The following is a 20,363-nucleotide window of genomic DNA, read 5'->3' as shown; positions in this document are numbered from 1 at the left end:
CTCACTGAATGTACCGAAGACAAAGTTGATGTTTCTAAGATTAGTAAGTGGAATAGAGCATTTAGAGAGAAAGAAAATTCGTGCATGAAAACAATTTACTACGATAGGACCATCCTTTTTCTTAAAATAACTTTATGGTTGCAATATTTGATTGTGGGAGCTGGGCCAACTTTGCATAAGGTCTTGAATGTGATTTTTGGTAAAATATTTTTCTCTTTGAAATCTTAGGACTTCATAAGATACATTTTTTTTTCTTTTTTTTTTTGTTTTTGCGGTACGAGGGCCTCTCCCTGCTGTGGCCTCTCCCGTTGCGGAGCACAGGCTCCGGATGCGCAGGCCCAGCGGCAACGGCTCACGGGCCCAGCCGCTCCGCGGCACGTGGGATCCTCCCGGACCGGGGCACTAACCCCTGTCCCCTGCATCGGCAGGCGGACTCCCAACCACTGCGCCACCAGGGAAGCCCTCATAAGATATATTTACTTTCTAAAATTCAGAATCTACTCTACTTGGGACATTTTCAGGTGGAAATTGATGATGGCCAAAGGGAATTACTACTTCTTTCCTCAGCACCTGATTGATGTACGTGGGTAGCTTTCTCCTCTTTAAATGTCAGTGTCTCTGTGACCTGCCGCACAGCTTTATTACAGGAACTATCACTTCTCTTCACCAAATGCCCTTTTCTCATTAGTAGATTTCAGCCCTAAATAAATCCATTATTTGTTTTTAGTTTAGTGCTAGTCCGTCATTCAGTAAAGAATGCTTGGTCAGCAAGGAATGGATGACCAAATCTTATTCATATACTTGTCAACATATTCTTCTATTAAATGTATTAATCATTTATTAATAAATTAAAGCTTTTAAATTGAGATACATTAGCAAAATTTCAGAGTCCCTTCTGTTTCAGATCATCAGAACCATTAATTAGGGATATTTACTTGTGACAGGTTTCTCTAAGCCAAGATTCTTTGAAAAATTCACGTAAAAATCTTTAAACAGATGAACAACATTACTGGATGGGAGAAGAAATTTGTTAGAGGTAGTGGTTGAATCTAGGGGCAAGATCCTGAAAATTGGAAAATATTCCAAATTATAAACTTAAAATACAAGTGAGAGAATAAAAACAGTGTACAGAATTGATGATGAGATAGACTGAATATGAAAAGGCAATGTTAAATCTAACTGGACAGCTTCTCATGCTGGTTCCCGCATGACGAAGCTGATTTCAAGGCATTCTTACTGCCCTCCAGAACTACAGTGTGACAGAAACACCATCGATGCTTTAGAACAGATGAAGATAGTGTTGGTAATACTGCACAGGGTGGGAAAGTAGGATAAAAAAGGACTTCAAAAGAAAAATTCTTTTTTTATGTGTTGAATTTTTACCTTGTGATTAGATAACCAGGCAGATACCTAATCAACCAATCAGGGAATCAATCTTATTTATTAATTGATCATGTAATTCTTCTTTCACAATACATTCACTAAATAAGGTGTGGGTTTCCAATAGACATCTTGTAAACTAGAAGCCATGCCTTCAGATGGAGAGCAGCTGCAGAAGGAAAGACAGGCTGTAGTTTGCAAATAGAAAATAGATCACTAGGTTATACGATCACCTTCACCAAGTCCAGAAAGAAAAAAGTGAAAAGGCACAGGGAACTCTATTCAGTATCCTGTGATAAACCATAATGGAAAAGAATATGAAAAAGAATGTATATATATGTATAACTGAGTCACTTTGCTGTTCAGCAGAAATTAACACAACATTGTGTATCAACTGTACTTCAAAAAAATAAATTTTAGAAAAACTGAAAGGGGATTCAAACTCAAGTCTGAAGAATGTCCTTTTATATCTGAAAAGAAGGAGGGAAAAGTGGCTAAAGTAAGATACTAGAGAGAATGAAAAGATGGCGGCCATCTATCTGAAATCAAAGCAAGATGTCAGGTTTTGTGGGAACTAATTTCAGTGCAACAGCAAAAACACGCTGCCCTCTAAAATCAGCCCGAGCTGGAAGGCCTCCATGCCCCGAATCAGGTACAACTGTTCAGTGTCCATTCTCCACCCAGCCACACCCCAGTGCCAAATTCCCATTCTCTGGTGATTCCCTGGTACCTGTTTCCTGCCTCCTGTCTTCCAGCTGTGAATCTGATGCCTTTTCGAGTTTGCTCTTAGCATCTTGTATCCAGACCTGACAACAGATTCTTCACTGGCACTGCAGCTCTGCCCGTGGGTCTGGCTCAAATCTTATGCTCAATTCCTGCAAATTCTCAGTTCTGGGTGAGCTGTGTTCCAAAAAGGTAACAATATTCTGCCTCAAGCAAGTCCGTGGTTCTTCCCAACCACACAGGCTATTCTTGACAGTAGCAGTGAGCCAAGGCCTGGAATATGGCCTGCCTGGTTTTCCAAAGACTCTGCCCTGCCTGGAGAGTTACATGACAAGAATGAACTAACCTTGATTCTCAGTGAGGTACATGCCTGGCTAAGGGGGTTGAGATCTTACTGGAAATATCTGCAAGGGGCTCTCTCATTCCAGCCCCAAACAGGGATAGGAGACAGAAGGAATGTGCTCATTTCTCTCCTTTAGACATGCTGGTTTCCTTGGCTTATATGCCATCATCTATTCCTGGTTTTCCTGCTACCTCTCCAGAGACACTGCTTAATCTCCTTGGCACCTCCTTCTCCCAGCTTGGCCCTTGAACTTTTTCATTCAACATTAACTGTCTCTAGGAAATCTCCTCCACTCAACAATTTCAATATGCTGAAAACTTGCAAATTTATACAGCCTCAAATTTACACAGCATCCTCAATCCAGACCTCCTCTTGAGCTCCAGGCCCACATATACCACTGTCTATAGATCTCTCTTTGGCTATCTCAAAAACTCCTCAAACTCAACACATTCAAAACTGAACTCCTCGTTTACCCCCAAGCCTGGGCATCCTGTGGCATCCCCCACCAGAGGCCATGCAGCTCTACAGCCAGGAACCTAGGCCCGTCTGGACCCCACTGTCTCCTGCACCTCCCAGATTTAATCTAATTCCAAGTCCCCCAGAACTTCTGAATCTATTTCCTTCCATATTCATTACTACTACTAAAGCCCAGAGATTTAGTTGATTAGTGTAAAAATAATAAAAGCTACTAATTATCAAAAGTTTTTATATACCAGGCAGGCACTCTTTTAAAACTTGATATAAATTGTCTTTTCTAATCATCCTATTATTAGTTTCCTAGGACTGAAGTAACAAGGCAAACTAAATGGCTCAAAAATAAAGGAATGCAAGAGAGTTCCCTTTTCTCCGCACCCTCTCCAGCATTTATTGTTTGTAAAATTTTTGATGATGGCCATTCTGACCTGTGTGAGGTGATACCTCATTGTAGTTTTGATTTGCATTTCTCTAATAATTAATGATGTTGAGCATCCTTTCATGTGTTTGTTGGCAATCTGTATATCTTCTTTGGAGAAATGTCTGTTTAGGTCTTCTGCCCATTTTTGGATTGGGTTGTTTGTTATTTTGATATTGAGCTGCATGAGCTGCTTGTATATTTTGGAGATTAATCCTTTGTCAGTTGCTTCGTTTGCAAAGGGTTGTCTTTTCATCTTGTTTATGGTTTCCTTTGCTGTGCTTTTAGGTTTCATTAGGTCCCATTGTTTATTTTTGTTTTTATTTCCCTTTCTCTAGGAGGTGGGTCAAAAAGGATCTTGCTGTGATTTATGTCATAGAGTGTTCTGCCTATGTTTTCCTCTAAGAGTTTTATAGTGTCTGGCCTTACATTTAGGTCTTTAATCTATTTTGAGTTTTGTGTATGGTGTTAGGTAGTGTTCTAATTTCATTCTCTTACATGTAGCTTTCCAGTTTTCCCAGCACCACTTATTGAAGAGGCTGTCTTTTCTCCATTGTATATTCTTGCGTCCTTTATCAAAGATAAGGTGACCATATGTGCATGGATTTATCTCTGGGCTTTCTATCCTGTTCCATTGATCTATATTTCTTTTATTGTGTCAGTACCATACTGTCTTGATTACTGTAGCTTTGTAGTATAGTCTGAAGTCCAGGAGCCTGATTTCTCCAGCTCTGCTTTTCTTTCTCAAGATTCCTTTGACTATTCGGGGTCTTTTTTGTTTCTATACAAACTGTGCAATTTTCTGTTCTAGTTCTGTGAAAAATGCCATTGGTAGTTTGATAGGGATTGCATTGAATCTGTAGATTGCTTTGGGTAGTGTAGTCATTTTCACAGTGTTGATTCTTCCAATCCAAGAACATGGTATATCTCTCCATCTGTTTGTATCATCTTTAATTTCTTTCATCAGTGTCTTATAGTTGGAATGTAAATTGATACAGCCACTATGGAGAACAGTATGGAGATTCCCTAAAAAACTAAAAATAGAACTACCATATAACCCAGAAATCCCACTACTGGGCATATACCCTGAGAAAGCCATAATTCAAAGAGTCATGTACCACAATGTTCATTGCAGCACTATTTGCAATAGCCAGGACATGAAAGCAACCTAAGTGTCCATCGACAGATGAATGGATAAAGAAGATGTGGCACATATATACAATGGAATATTACTCAGCCATAAAAAGAAACGAAATTGAGTTATTGGTAATGAGGGGGATGGACCTAGAGTCTGTCATACAGAGTGAAGTCAGTCAGAAAGAGAAAAACAATTACCATATGCTATCACATATATATGGAATCTAAAAAAAAAGATTCTGAAGAACCTAGGGGCAGGACAGGAATGAAGACGCAGACATAGAGAATGGACTTGTGGACACGGGGAGGGGGAAGGGTAAGCTGGGAAGAAGTGACAGAGTGGCATGGACATATGTACACTACCAAATGTAAAATAGATAGCTAGTGGGAAGCAGCCGCATAGCACAGGGAGATCAGCTCGGTGCTTTGTGACCACCTAGAAGGGTGGGATAGGGAGGGTGGGAGGGAGACCAAGAGGGAGGGGATATGGGGATATATATGTATGTATAGCTGATTCACTTTACTATACAGTAGAAACTAACACAACAATGTAAAGCAATTACACTCCAATAAAGATGTTAAAAGTAAAATAAAGGAATGGATTCTTTCACAGTTTTGAAGCCTAGCGATCTGAAATCAAAGGGTTGGCAGGACCATGTTCTTATGGGGAGGGGATCCTTCCTGTCTCTTCAAGCTTCTGGTGGCCCCAGGCATCCCTTGACTTGTGGCACTGCAACTTCAATCTCTACCAGCATCTTCACAGGGACTTGTCTTCTGCGGGCATGTCTTCTTGTCTTCTGTCTGTTTCAAACCTCCTTCTGCCTTTTTCTTGTAAGGACCCTGTCACTGGATTTAGAGCCCAGCCAGAAAATCCAGCACAATGATCACCTCATCTCAAGAGCCTTAACTTAATTACCTCTGCAAAGACCTTTTTTCTAAGTATGGTAAAATTCATAGATTCCAGGGGTTAGAAAGTGGACATATCTTTTTAAAACACCATTCAACCCCCAAAAAGTAAATATACTTATTAGTTGAGTCTGTTGAGACTTAGAGAATTTAAGGGATTTGTCCAAGGTCACACAGTTAATATGAATGTGAGCTTCACATTTGATTTATGGCTTCCTTACCTCCAGAAAAATAATTTCAATACTTTTCTGAAAGGAGTAACAGTATCAAGAAATTTGTCACTTGGATGCCAAATGCTGCTTCTTAAATACATTCATTACTAGACTATCCTACACCACTAGTGTTATCTTCCAAAACTATAGATCAGATCCATCATGCCTGGCATGTTGTCTGTCACTTAGAAGGTGCTCAATAAACAGCTGTCAGTAAATGAATGAGATCATGCCACCAGCCTCATCAAAGTCACCAAACATTCCACATTGCTTAAAAACTAAGCTTCACATTCCAACAAAGCATTCAAGACCCTCCAACCCTCCAAAAGATTAAAAAGTATAATCCCGGAATTACGATGAATTCCTAATTCTTAGAAAGGCTGTACTTAGAATGAGTACAGCCTTTCTAAGAATGTCCAGAAATCATACAAGAAGAAATGGATAAATTTGGCCACACACATATCTAAAAGTTGATGGAAGAATTTCATAATAAGGCCAAAAAACAGTGGCCTGGAAAAATATTCCCAACATGTATTAATACATATGCCTAATTTCCTAAAGATATACATAGCTCCTGAGGAAACAGGCACCTTCATTTATTGTTGTGTGACAATAAACTTGTTACGCTTCTTTGAAGGGAAGATTAGAAATAAAAATAAACTTATCTTTAAATTCATATCCTCTCCTCTTTGAACCAGCATTTCCACCCTTAGGAATTTATTCTGTAGATCTTCTCTCACTTTGGCACAAAGCTATTCACTGCTATACCCTTTGTGAAACAAAACTGATTGGAAATAACCTAAATGCCCACCAATAGGAGATAGTTAAATCCATTACAGTACAACTATATCATGGGATACTATGAGTCCCTTTTAAAATGAGGCATGTCTATATATACATTAGTATGGAGGAAGTTAACTCAGGGGACAGAACAGTGTGTATAAAACGTTACCATTTTGTAAACAACAAAAAGGACACACATATATATATGCACCTATATGCCAGGCATACCTATGAATATTTTTGGAAGGATAAACCAGAAACTTGTAACTGTATTTGCCTTTGAGAAAAGAACTGTGAGACTGAGTACAGGGACAGAAGGAAGATTTATTTTTCACTGTAAACTCTATTGTATTGTTTGAATTTATTTTGCCATGTGCCTGCCATGTGATAGAGAGACAGAGAGAATCTATAGGCTAATTTTCACCTAATTTTCCAACTTGAACTCCTACTGTATCCTATCTTGTACATGACAATTCATTGCTTCTCAAACCCACTGACTATGATCATATTGAGAGTGTGGGAGTGTGTGTGTGTCTAATATGCTATCATCCTTGACTCTCACGCTTTCTGCCTGTATAAATCCTGCCCCTCAAAAGCTCTTCTGTGCAACCTTCCTGATCTTCAGTGTTGAAACTAACTACTCTGAACTCAGAAAACCCCTGTTCATCCTGCTTTGAATTATAGTTGTTTACAAGTTGGTCCCCCTCATTCAACTAGCTCCTAAAGGGAAATGTGCATCTTGTTGGCCTCTGTGTTCCTCAAAGTACCTGGAACACAACAGCCTTGCTGTGTGCATGTCATTAACTAAAAAATATTAAGTAGAAGAGTCAACTAGGAAAACCCAAGTCTCTTACGATTAAACCCAATTTTAAGGATGATAGAGAAAAATACTTAGCCCAATCACAGAAATGCTATTTAACATGAATATCTAAAAGAGCCAACAAGAGCTCCTCGAAGCTGAAATATAAAGCCAATACTTCTTATCGAATAGGATTATTGCATGAGATGTATGTGAAATTCAATAAGAAGTTACAGTTGGAATATATTAGAGGTAAGAGAAGAATGAAAGAAAAATGATTTCAGTTTTAATATGGAAAAGATAGCTCTTGACATTTTGTTTTTTGGGTTTTTTAGTCAAACACACCAAGCCTGGTCATAAGATAGGCGAACACTGATTTTTATCCTGAAGCAGGTTACTTCTCAGATTGGGACTAGCAATGCCTTCCACCTTTGCAGCCCGCCTTCCCCCCGCTCCCCACACACAAAGGAAAGGTTCACTGCAATGCAATTCAATCTATTGCTTATTAACTACAGTTTTTCCTAAGAAAACTTTCTCAGATCATATTATGTGTGCCGTAATTTTTTTTTACTATTTACTTTTTGCTGTCATTTAAACCCATTTCCTCTTGTCCTTGGTGATATAGGAGTGGAGGGTCCCATTACTCCATATATTTAACTTTCATCAATAAAACCAATTTTTAATGCTTCTAGAATAGTGCTATTCTGCTTTAGTCTCTATAAATAGGTACACTGACATCCAGCCCATCCCATTTCTATTGGCCTTATAACAACATACAATAAAAAATATAAAACAAACATAATAAAATAGAATATAATAAAATAAAAATTAAAAGTGATAGTGATTAAAGTCAACTTGGACTTACTGCTAATGCTGTTTCATACTCTCCAGCAGCCAAGTGCGCTAAGCCCAAGTAATAGGAAGCTTCTTCTTCCATCTTTTTGTCATTTCCTAAAACGAAAATGTAGAAAAAATCATTATGGTATTAAAGAAATTGGTTTATTACAACAAACAGAATCTTTGCTTTTTAAGAAAGTAGAAAGTTATTATAACAAAGTATACAGATTTATATCAACAATCTCTGAAACCTAACTGTGTACTCATCAAAAAGGCTGACGTTGGAGAAAAGGGAACACTCTTGCACTGCTGGTGGGAATGTGAATTGGTTCAGCCACTATGGAGTACAGTATGGAGGTTCTTTAAAAAACTACAAATAGAACTACCATATGACCCAGCAATCCCACTACTGGGCATATACCCTGAGAAAACCAAAATTCAAAAAGAGTCATGTACCAAAATGTTAATTGCATCTCTATTTACAATAGCCCGGAGATGAAAACAACCTAAGTGCCCATCATCGGATGAATGGATAAAGAAGATGTGGCACATATATACAATGGAATATTACTCAGCCATAAAAAGAAACGAAATTGAGCTACATGTAATGAGGTGGATAGACCTAGAGTCTGTCATACAGAGTGAAGTAAGTCAGAAAGAGAAAGACAAATACCATATGCTAACACATATATATGGAATTTAAGAAAAAAAATGTCATGAAGAACCTAGGGGTAAGACAGGAATAAAGACACAGACCTACTGGAGAACGGACTTGAGGATATGGGGAGGGGGAAGGGTGAGCTGTGACAGGGCGAAAGAGAGGCATGGACATATATACACTACCAAACGTAAGGTAGATAGCTAGTGGGAAGCAGCCGCATAGCACAGGGAGATCAGCTCGGTGCTTTGTGACCGCCTGGAGGGGTGGGATAGGGAGGGTGGGAGGGAGGGAGATGCAAGAGGAAAGAGATATGGGGACATATGTATATGTATAACTGATTCACTTTGTTATAAAGCAGAAACTAACACAACATTTTAAAGTAATTATACTCCAATAAAGATGTTTAAAAAAAAAAAGGCTGATGTTAATACAATTTACCTGGGTCACAGATAATAAGTGAGTAACATGCATTAGCAATATAATTATGAGGAGTTTCCCTCTACATACAAAACCCAGTATTAGCATTTTGACATTCATATGTAAATTCCATACCGGTCCACCATGTAAAACCTATAGTCATTCATCATAGCTGTGACTACATATGTGAAATAATTGATAAAGAGTATCAGCCTGGGCTTCCCTGGTGGCGCAGTGGTTGAGAGTCTGCCTGCCGATGCAGGGGACGCGTGTTCGTGCCCCAGTCCAGGAAGATCCCACGTGCCGCAGAGCGGCTGGGCCCGTGAGCCATGGCCGCTGGGCCTGAGTGTCCGGAGCCTGTGCTCCGCAACGGGAGAGGCCACAACAGTGAGAGGCCCGTGTACCGCAAAAAAGAAAAAAAAAAGTTGATTTTATTTCTACACAAGAGCAATGAACAATCTGAAAATAAAAGAAAAAATTTCATTTTCAACAGCATCAAAAAGAATAAAATATTAGAAATAAATGTAACAAACCAAGGGCAAAATGTGTACACTGAAAACTATAAAACATCATTAAAAGAAATTAGATAACATGTAAATAGACTGATAACCATATTCATGAATTGGAAGACAGTGTGAAGATAGCGATATTTCCCAAACTGATCTACAAATTCAATGCAATCCCTATCAAAATCCCAGCTGTCATTTTTGGAGAAGTAGACAGACTGAGCCTAAACATCATGTGGAAATATAAGCAATGTGGAAGGACCAAAACAATATTGAAAAAGGACAATTTGGAAGACTCGCACTTCCCAATTTTAAAACTTACTACAAAACCACAATAAAAAATATGTAGTAGTAAAATAAGGACAGACATGAGGATCACTTCAATAGAATTAAGAATCCAGAAAACAACCCTCACATTTATGGTCAATTATTTTTAACAAGGGTCCCAAGACAATTTATTGAGAAAGAACAGCATTTTCAACAACTGGTACTGGGGCAACTGGATATCCACATACAAAACGTGAAGTTGGACCCTCTTGACATCACACACACACACACATACACACACCTAAATATAGGAGTTAAAACTATAAAACTCTTAGAATAAAGTGCAGAAGTAAATCTTCATGAGTTTGGATTAGTGGAAGCCTTCTTAGTTATGAAACCAAAAGCACAAACAACAAAAGAAAAAACAAATGACTTTGCACTTTATCAAATTAAAAACTCGGGCTTCAATGGATACCATCAGAAAGTGAAAAGAAACCAAATCTGATGAAGGACTTGCATCTAGAATATTAGAGGATTCTTGTAACTCAATAATAAAAGGACAAAATAATCCAATTAAAAATGGGCAAAGGAATTGAATAGACATTTCTGCAAAGAAGATATACAAATGGGCAATAAGCACGAGTGAGATATCACTTTATACCTACTAAGATGACTATAACAAAAAGACAGAAAGTAACAAGTACTGGTGAGGATGTGGCTAAATTGAAACCCTTTATACATTGTTGATGGGAATGTAAAATGGTTCAGCGACTTGGGAAAACTCTTTGCCAGTTCCTCAAGAAGTTAAACATAGAATTGTACCACACAGCAATGCCACGTCTACGTATATACCCAAAGGAACTGAAAACATGTACACAGATGTTCATAGTAGCATTAATCATAATAGACAAAAGGTGGGAACAACGTACATGTCCATCAACTGATGAATGGAGAAAGAAAATGTGATACAACCATACAATAGTGTATTGTTTGGCCATAAAAATGAATGAAGTAGTGATACCATCTACAAGATGGATGAACCTTGAAAACATGATGCTAAGTGAAAGAAGCTGGACTCAAAAGAATACACATAGCATGATTCCATCTGTGTGAACTATCCAGAAGAGGTAAATCCACAGAGACGGAAAGTAGATTAATGGCTGCTAGGGCATAGGGGAAGGAGGGTATGGGGAATGCCTTCTAATGAGTATGGGGTCGGTGTTGATGTTTGTACAACTTTGTGTATTTATTAAAGAGCACTGATGTCTGAAAGATGAAAATAATAGAATAACAGACTCATGAGACCACTGTATGGCTGGCACTATACTTGTGCATTACACCAAGGTGTCCTAACTAAGGTGCACAGTGGATGTCGGTCCTCCTTAAGTACCATGTAAATCAATGTGGGAGGCAGGCGTTATCCATGCAATTGTCAGCTTGCTGCTTCAGGTTCCCTGACCAAAGTAGGAGACAACGGTAAGAAGGGATGCTTTGTCCCAGAGCATTTCAGCGGCTGTCAGAGCTCTGTAAAATGCTGTGCAATCTTTTAACCTGTCTACTATCTTATATGAAAAACATGGGCACAAATATTTATTGGCTTTAAAAGATATTAAAAATTATTACAGCAGAAGAAGCAAGTCCTTCATCTGTCCTTCAGAAAGTGAGAGATGCTTTCAGAAAGGAGACAGCTTGGCAGGCTCTGACTATTGGAAGAGGGCCTAGGAACCTTGCTTTCTTTGTGAACAACCTTACAATTTAGCAAATGTGAACCTAAAGTGAAATACCTTTTCCTACCTGATAACATTAACTTACATTAAAAGTCCACATAGGACCTTCCGGGAAGATGGCGGAAGAGTAAGACGCGGAGATCACCTTCCTCCCCACAGATACACCAGAAATACACCTACCCGTGGAACAACTCCTACAGAACACCTACTGAACGCTGGCAGAAGACCTCAGACCTCCCAAAAGGCAAGAAACCCCCACGTACCTGGGTAGGGCAAAAGAAAAAAGAATAAACAGAGACAAAAGGATAGGGATGGGACCTGCACCAGTGGGAGGGAGCTGTGAAGGAGGAAAGGTCTCCACACACTAGGAAGCCCCTTCGCGGGCGGAGACTGCGGGTGGCGGAGGGGGGTAGCTTTGGAGCCAAGGAGGAGAGCACAGCAACAGGGGTGCGGAGGGCAAAGCAGAGAGATTCCCGCACAGAGAATCAGGGCCGACTGGCACTCACCAACCGGAGAGGCTTGTCTGCTCACCCGCCGGGGCGGGCGGGGCTGGGAGCTGAGGCTCGGGCTTCGGTAGGAGCACCGGGAGAGGACTGGGGTTGACGGCATGAACACTGCCTGCAGGGGGTTAGTGCGCCACGGCTAGCCGGGAGGGAGTCCGAGGAAAAGTCTGGAGCTGCCGAAGAGGCAAGAGACTTTTTCTTCCCTCTTTGTTTCCTGGTGCGCGAGGAGAGGGGATTAACAGCGCTGCTTAAAGGAGCTCCAGAGACGGGCGCGAGCCGCGGCTAAAAGCGCGGACCCCAGAGGCGGGCCTGAGACGCTAAGGCTGCTGCTGCTGCCACCAAGAAGCCTGTGTGCGAGCACAAGTCACTCTCCACACACCCCTTCCGGGGACCCTGTGCAGCCCGCCACTGCCAGGGTCCCGGGATCCAGGGACAACTTACCGGGGAGAACGCACGGCGTGCTTCAGGCTGGTGCAACGTCACGCCGGCCTCTGCCGCAGCAGGCCCGCCCCGCACTCCGTGCCCCTCCCTCCCCCCGGCCTGAGTGAGACAGAGGTCCTGAATCAGCGGCTCCTTTAACCCCGTCCTGTGTGATCGAAGAACAGACGCCCTCCAGCGACCTACACGCAGAGGTGGGGCCAAATCCAAAGCTGAGCCCCTGGGAGCTGTGAGAACAAAGAAGAGAAAGGGAAATCTCTCCCAGCAGCCGCAGAAGCAGCGGATTAAAGCTCCACAATCAACTTGATGTACCCTGCATCTGTGGAATACATGAATAGACAACGAATCATCCCAAATTGAGGAGGTGGACTTTGAGAGCAAGATTTATGATTTTTTCCACTTTTCCTCTTTTTCTGAGTGTGTATGTGTATGCTTCTGTGTGAGATTTTGTCTGTATAGCTTTGCTTCCACAATTTGTCCCAGGGTTCTATCCGTCCGTTTTTTTATATTTGTTTGTTTGTTTGTTTTTTAACTTTTTTCTTAATAATTATTTCTTTATTTTAATAACCTTATTATATTTTCTCTTACTTTATTTTATTTTACTTTATATTCTTTCTTTCATTTTTCGTTCCTTCCCTCCCTCCTTCCTTCCTCCCTCCCACCCTCCTTCCTTTCTTTCTTTCTACTTCTACTAATTCTTTCTTTCTTTTTCTCCCTTTTATTCTGAGCCGTGTGGATGAAAGGCTCTTTGTGCTATAGCCAGGAGTCAGTGCTGTGCCTCTGAGGTGGGAGAGCCAACTTCAGGACACTGGTCCACAAGAGACCTCCCAGCTCCACATAATATCAAATGGCAAAAATCTCCCAGAGATCTCCATCTCAACCCCAACACCCAGCTTCACTCAACCACCAGCAAGCTACAGTGCTGGACATCCTATGCCAAACAACTAGCAAGACAGGAACACAACCCCACCCATTAGCAGAGAGGCTGCCTAAAATCATACTAAGTCCACAGACACCCCAAAACACACAACCAGATGTGGACCTGCCCACCAGAAAGACAAGATCCAGCCTCATCCACCAGAATGAAGGTACTAGTCCCATCCACCAGGAAGCCTACACAACCCACTGAAACAACCTTAGACACTGGGGACAGACACCAAAAACAACGGGTACTATGAACCTGCAGCCTGCAAAAAGAAGACCCCAAACACAGTAAGATAAGCAAAATGAGAAGACAGCAAAACACACAGCAGATGAAGGAGCAAGATAAAAACCCACCAGACCTAAAAACGGAAGAGGAAATAGGCAGTCTACCTGAAAAAGAATTCAGAATAATGATAGTAAAGATGATCCAAAATCTTGGAAATAGAATAGACAAAATGCAAGAAACATTTAACAAGGACCTAGAAGAACTAAAGGTGAAACAAACAACAATGAACAACACAATAAATGAAATGAAAAATACTCTAGATGGGATCAATAGCAGAATAACTGAGGCAGAAGAATGGATAAGTGACCTGGAAGATAAAATTGTGGAAATAACTACTGCAGAGCAGAAAAAAGAATGAAAATAACTGAGGACAATCTCAGAGACCTCTGGGACAACACTGAATGCACCAACATCCGAATTATAGGGGTTCCAGAAGAAGAAGAGAAAAAGAAAGGGACTGAGAAAATATTTTAAGAGATTCTAGTTGAAAACTTCCCTAATATGGGAAAGGAAATAGTTAATCAAGTCCAGGAAGCACAGAGAGTCCCATACAGGATAAATCCAAGGAGAAATATGCCAAGACACATATTAACCAAACTGTCAAAAATTAAATACAAAGAAAACATATTAAAAGCAGCAAGGGAAAAATTACACACAAGGGAATCCCCATAAGGTTAACAGCTGATCTTTCAGCAGAAACTCTGCAAGCCAGAAGGGACTGGCAGGACATATTTAAAGTGATGAAGGAGAAAAACCTGCAACCAAGATTACTCTACCCACCAAGGATCTCATTCAGATTTGATGGAGAAATTAAAACCTTTACGGACAAGCAAAAGCTGAGAGTTCAGCACCACCTAACCAGCTCTACAACAACTGCTAAAGGAACTTCTCTAGGCAAGAAACACAAGAGAAGGAAAAGACCTACAATAACGAACCCAAAACAATTAAGAAAATGGGAATAGGAACATACATATCGATAATTACCTTAAATGTAAATGGACTAAATGCTCCCACCAAAAGACACAGATTGTCTGAATGGATACAAAAACAAGACCCATATATTTGCTATCTACAAGAGACCCACTTCAGACCTAGAGACATATACAGACTGAAAGTAAGGGGATGGAAAAAGATATTTCATGCAAATGGAAACCAAAATAAAGCTGGAGTAGCAATTCTCATTTCAGACAAAATAGACTTTAAAATAAAGACTATTAGAAGAGACAAAGAAGGACACTACGTAATGATCAAGGGATCGATCCAAGAAGAAGATATAACAATTGTAAATATTTATGCACCCAACATAGGAGCACCTCAATACATAAGGCAAATACTAACAGCCATAAAAGGGGAAATCGACAGTAACACATTCATAGTAGGGGACTTTAACACCCCACTTTCACCAATGGACAGATCATCCAAAATGAAAATAAATAAGGTAACACAAGCTTTAAATGATATATTAAACAAGATGGACTTAATTGATATTTATAGGACATTCCATCCAAAAACAACAGAATACACATTTTTCTCAAGTGCTCATGGAACATTCTCCAGGATAGATCATATCTTGGGTCACAAATCAAGCCTTGGTAAATTTAAGAAAATTGAAATTGTATCAAGTATCTTTTCCGACCACAACATTATGAGACTAAATATCAATAACAGGAAAAGATCTATAAAAAATACAAACATATGGAGGCTAAACAATACACTACTTAATAACGAAGTGATCACTGAAGAAATCAAAGAGGAAATAAAAAACTGCCTAGAAACAAATGACAATGGAGACACGACGACCCAAAACCTATGGGATGCAGCAAAAGCAGTTCTAAGAGGGAAGTTTATAGCAATTCAATCTCACCTCAAGAAACAAGAAAAATGTCAAATAAACAATCTAACCCTACACTTAAAACAACTATAGAGAGAAGAACAAAAAAAACCCCCAAAGTTAGCAGAAGGAAAGAAATCATAAAAATCAGATCAGAAATAAATGAAAAAGAAATGAAGGAAACAATAGCAAAGATCAATAAAACTAAAAGCTGGTTCTTTGAGAAGATAAACAAAATAGATAAACCATTAGCCAGACTCATCAAGATAAAAAGGGAGAAGACTCAAATCAATAGAATTAGAAATGAAAAAGGAGAAGTAACAACTGACACTGCAGAAATACGAAAGATCATGAGAGATTACTACAAGCAACTCTATGCCAATAAAATGGACAACCTGGAAGAAATGGACAAATTCTTAGAAATGCACAACCTGCCAAGACTGAATCAGGAATAAATAGAAAATATGAACAGACCAATCACAAGCACTGAAACTGAAACTGTGATTAAAAATCTTCCAACAAACAAAAGCCCAGCACCACATGGCTTCACAGGAGAATTCTATCAAATATTTAGAGAAGACCTAACACCTATCCTTCTCAAACTCTTCCAAAATATAGCAGAGGGAGGAACACTCCCAAACTCATTCTACGAGGCCACCATCACCCTGATACCAAAACCAGAGAAGGATGTCACAAAGAAAGAAAACTACAGGCCAATATCACTGATGAACATAGATGCAAAAATCCTCAACAAAATACTAGCAAACAGAATCCAACAGCACATTAAACAGATCATACACCATGATCAAGTGGGGTTTATTCCAGGAATTCAAGGATTCTTCAATATATGCAAATCAATCAACGTGATATACCATATTAACAAATTGAAGGAGAAAAACCATATGATCATCTCAATAGATGCAGAGAAAGCTTTCAAAAAAATTCAAAACCCATTTATGATAAAAACCCTGCAAAAAGTAGGCATACAGGGACCTTCCCTCAACATAATAAAGGCCATATATGACAAACCCACAGCCAACATCGTCCTCAATGGTGAAAAACTGAAAGCATTTCCACTAAGATCAGGAACAAGACAAGGTTGCCCACTCTAACCACTCTTATTCAACATAGTTTCGGAAGTTTTAGCCACAGCAATCAGAGAAGAAAAGGAAATAAAAGAAATCCAAATCCAAGAGAAGAAGTAAAGCTGTCACTGTTTGCAGATGACATGATACTATACATAGAGAATCCTAAAGATGATACCAGAAAACTACTAGAGCTAATCAATAAATTTGGTAAAGTAGCAGGATACAAAATTAATGCACAGAAATCTCTGGCATTCCTATACACTAATGATGAAAAATCTGAAAGTGAAATCAAGAAAACACTCCCATTTACTATTGCAACAAAAGAATAAAATATCTTGGAATAAACCTACCTAAGGAGACAAAAGACCTGTATGCAGCAAATTATAAGACACTGATGAAAGATATTAAAGATGATACAAATAGATGGAGAGATATACCATGTTCTTGGATTGGAAGAATCAATATTGTGAAAATGACTCTACTACCCAAAGCAATCTACAGATTCAATGCAATCCCTATCAAACTACCACTGGCATTTTTCACAGAACTAGAACAAAAAATTTCACACTTTGTATGGAAACACAAAAGACCCCAAATAGCCAAAGCAATCTTGAGAACGAAAAACGGAGCTGGAGGAATCAGGCTCCCTGACTTCAGACTATACTACAAAGCTACAGTAATCAAGACAGTATGGTACTGGCACAAAAACAGAAAGATAGATCAATGGAACAGGATAGAAAGCCCAGAGATAAACCCACGCACATATGGTCACCTTATGTTTGATAAAGGAGGCAGGAATGTACAGTGGAGAAAGGACAGCCTCTTCAATAAGTGGTGCTGGGAAAACTGGACAGGTACATGTAAAAGTATGAGATTAGATCACTCCCTAACACCATACACAAAAATAAGCTCAAAATGGATTAAAGACCTAAATGTAAGGCCAGACACTATAAAACTCTTAGAGGAAAATATAGGCAGGACACTCTATGACATAAATCACAGCAAGATCCTTTTTGACCCACCTCCTAGAGAAATGGAAGTAAAAACAAAAATAAACAAATGGGACCCAATGAAACTTCAAAGTTTTTGCACAGCAAAGGAAACCATAAAAAAGACCAAAAGACAACCCTCAGAGTGGGAGAAAATATTTGCAAATGATTGCAAAGGATTAATCTCCAAAATTTATAAGCAGCTTATGCAGCTGAATAACAAAAAAAAACCAACCCAATCCAAAAATGGGCAGAAGACCTAAACAGACATTTCTCCAAAGAAGATATACAGACTGCCAACAAACACATGAAAGAATGCTCAACATCACTAATCATTAGAGAAATGCAAATCAAAACTACAATGAGATATCATCTCACACCAGTCAGAATGTCCATCATCAAAAAATCTAGAAACAATAAATGCTGGAGAGGGTGTGGAGAAAAGGGAACACTCTTGCACTGTTGGTGGAAATGTAAATTGATACAGCCACTGTGGAGAACAGTATGGAGGTTCCTTAAAAAACTACAAATAGAACTACCATATGACCCAGCAATCCCACTACTGGGCATATACCCTGAGAAAACCATAATTCAAAAAGAGTCATGTACCAAAACGTTCATTACAGCTCTATTTACAATAGCCTGGAGATGGAAACAACCTGAGTGTCCATCAACAGATGAATGGATAAAGAAGATGTGGCACATATATACAATGGAATATTACCCAGCCATAAAAAGAAATGAAATTGAGCTATTTGTAATGAGGTGGATAGACCTAGAGTCTGTCATACAGAGTGAAGTAAGTCAGAAAGAGAAAAACAAATACCGTATGCTAACACATATATATGGATTTTAAGGGGAAAAAAAATGTCATGAAGAACCTAGGGGTAAGACAGGAATAAAGACACAGACCTACTAGAGAATGGAGTTGAGGATATGAGGAGGGGGAAGGGTAAGCTGTGACAAAGCGAGAGAGAGACATGGACATATATACACTACCAAACTTAACGTAGATAGCTAGTGGGAAGCAGCCGCAAAGCACAGGGAGATCAGCTCGGTGCTTTGTGACCGCCTGCAGGTGTGGGATAGGGAGGGTGGGAGGGACGGAGACGCAAGAGGGAAGAGATGTGGGAACATATGTATATATATAACTGATTCATTTTGTTGTAAAGCAGAAACTAACATACCATTGTAAAGCAATTATACTCCAATAAAGATGTTAAAAAAATCCACATAACTTTTCACGTGACTAAAGTTAGCTGCTGAAATTGATCTAAGAGGTAACTATTTATGTCAGTGTGTACCCCTTTGGGGAAGATACTAGATCACCGTTCATTCAAAAGCAGTTCATTCAATGGGATACATCTTTCACTGGGGGTGATGTCCTATGGGTAATTTAACTAATATTACTTTTAAAAATTAACAGAGAGAATAAGCTAAGATTTTACTTTCATTCTTTAAAAAATTAAAATCAAACCCAGAAAATCAGTCCTGTTTACTCCATATAAGCCATTTGTTACTCAATAAGCCAACTGATTAAATATGTCCACAAGCTAATGAACTTAGTTCAAGAGTGTAACTTCCATCTTTTTCTCCTTCATGAAAAGTAATTTATTAATATACTACTCTGAGGTCACAAAATATCCTTGCATCTCACAGAGTAAAAGCTTATGATTATATGTTCCAATTTTTTTCTTTACATTTTATACATATTTTAATGATAATAGAATATTAAGGATGTGATCAGCTGTCACAAAAGCATTTTCACTGCTGTAAGCGTGCATACAAATCACCTGGAGATCTTGCAAACCTGCAGATTCTGATGCAGTCGGTCTGGGGTGGGGCCTGAGATGCTGCGTTTCTTATAAGCTTCCTGGTGATGCTGATGCTGCCAGTCCAAAGGCCACACACTTTGACAGGCATGGGTCTAAAATATATTAAAGTTCTATCTTCCTGTTACTCTTAACTAAATATTTATCATATCTTTCCTATTACCCGACAATAGGGAATTTACAAACAATGAAAGGTCTCTCAGATTGTAAGAAATATATGACCTTAAGCACACACACACACACACACACACACACACACACACACACACACACAGAGTTAACTTTTGCAAATGACCTTACCTTCTCATCATGGGTTTACTGTTTTATAACATTATTCCCAGAGGGTTGCAATTTTGGAGGTAAAGCTTTCAAGAAACTAATGGATTTCTTGCTGTCAGCACTAAGGCCCCTCTGTTTTAGAGTGAAATTTGAAAGTATATTGATGGCATTTGTCCCTGCATTTCATAGGAAATAATCACCCGAACACTTGACAATTTTTACCTCCCTCTTGGGAGAAGCAGTATCTGCCCATTAAAGGCAGCAACGTGAGAGTGCTCTTTTCCACCCACCTTCTTTGGCTATTTCAGAAGCTTTTATAAGAATTCTGATGGCCTGTTTGTATTCTTTATTTTCCAGCATTTTGTCTGAGAGTAATCTGTAAGTCCTCAGGAGACTCTCACAGGCCAACAAGTTGAGAACGCGGCCTGTCTCATCCTTCCATATCCGTCCCTGCGTCAATTGATGGAAGGCCTCATAATGCTCCGCAGCTTCCAGAAGCTGACCTGAAGAATAAAAGCCATTCATAAATACAAACCACAGGCCAGAACATATTTTCAGATATTTTGCATACGTCTTGTGCTTTACTATTAAAGTGTGTGTGGG

General features: G+C 39.4%; 1 protein-coding gene across 1 annotated transcript in view; it reads right to left on the bottom strand.

The window, feature by feature from the left end:
* Positions 1–20,363, bottom strand: part of TTC29 (tetratricopeptide repeat domain 29) — a 256,783-nt gene that overhangs the window by 163,397 nt on the left and 73,023 nt on the right. The window contains exons 7-8 of the mRNA XM_060298809.1: positions 20,051–20,263; positions 8,041–8,126 (exon numbers count right to left, since the gene is read on the bottom strand). Of these exons, the coding sequence (XP_060154792.1) occupies positions 8,041–8,126; positions 20,051–20,263 (299 nt within the window). The remainder of the gene's footprint in view (positions 1–8,040; positions 8,127–20,050; positions 20,264–20,363) is intronic.

This window comes from Globicephala melas, chromosome 5 (genome assembly GCF_963455315.2).
Source record: "Globicephala melas chromosome 5, mGloMel1.2, whole genome shotgun sequence".
NCBI lineage: Eukaryota > Metazoa > Chordata > Mammalia > Artiodactyla > Delphinidae > Globicephala > Globicephala melas.
The sequence above is the reverse complement of the archived record's forward strand: the minus strand, read 5'-3'. Positions and strand labels throughout refer to the sequence as shown.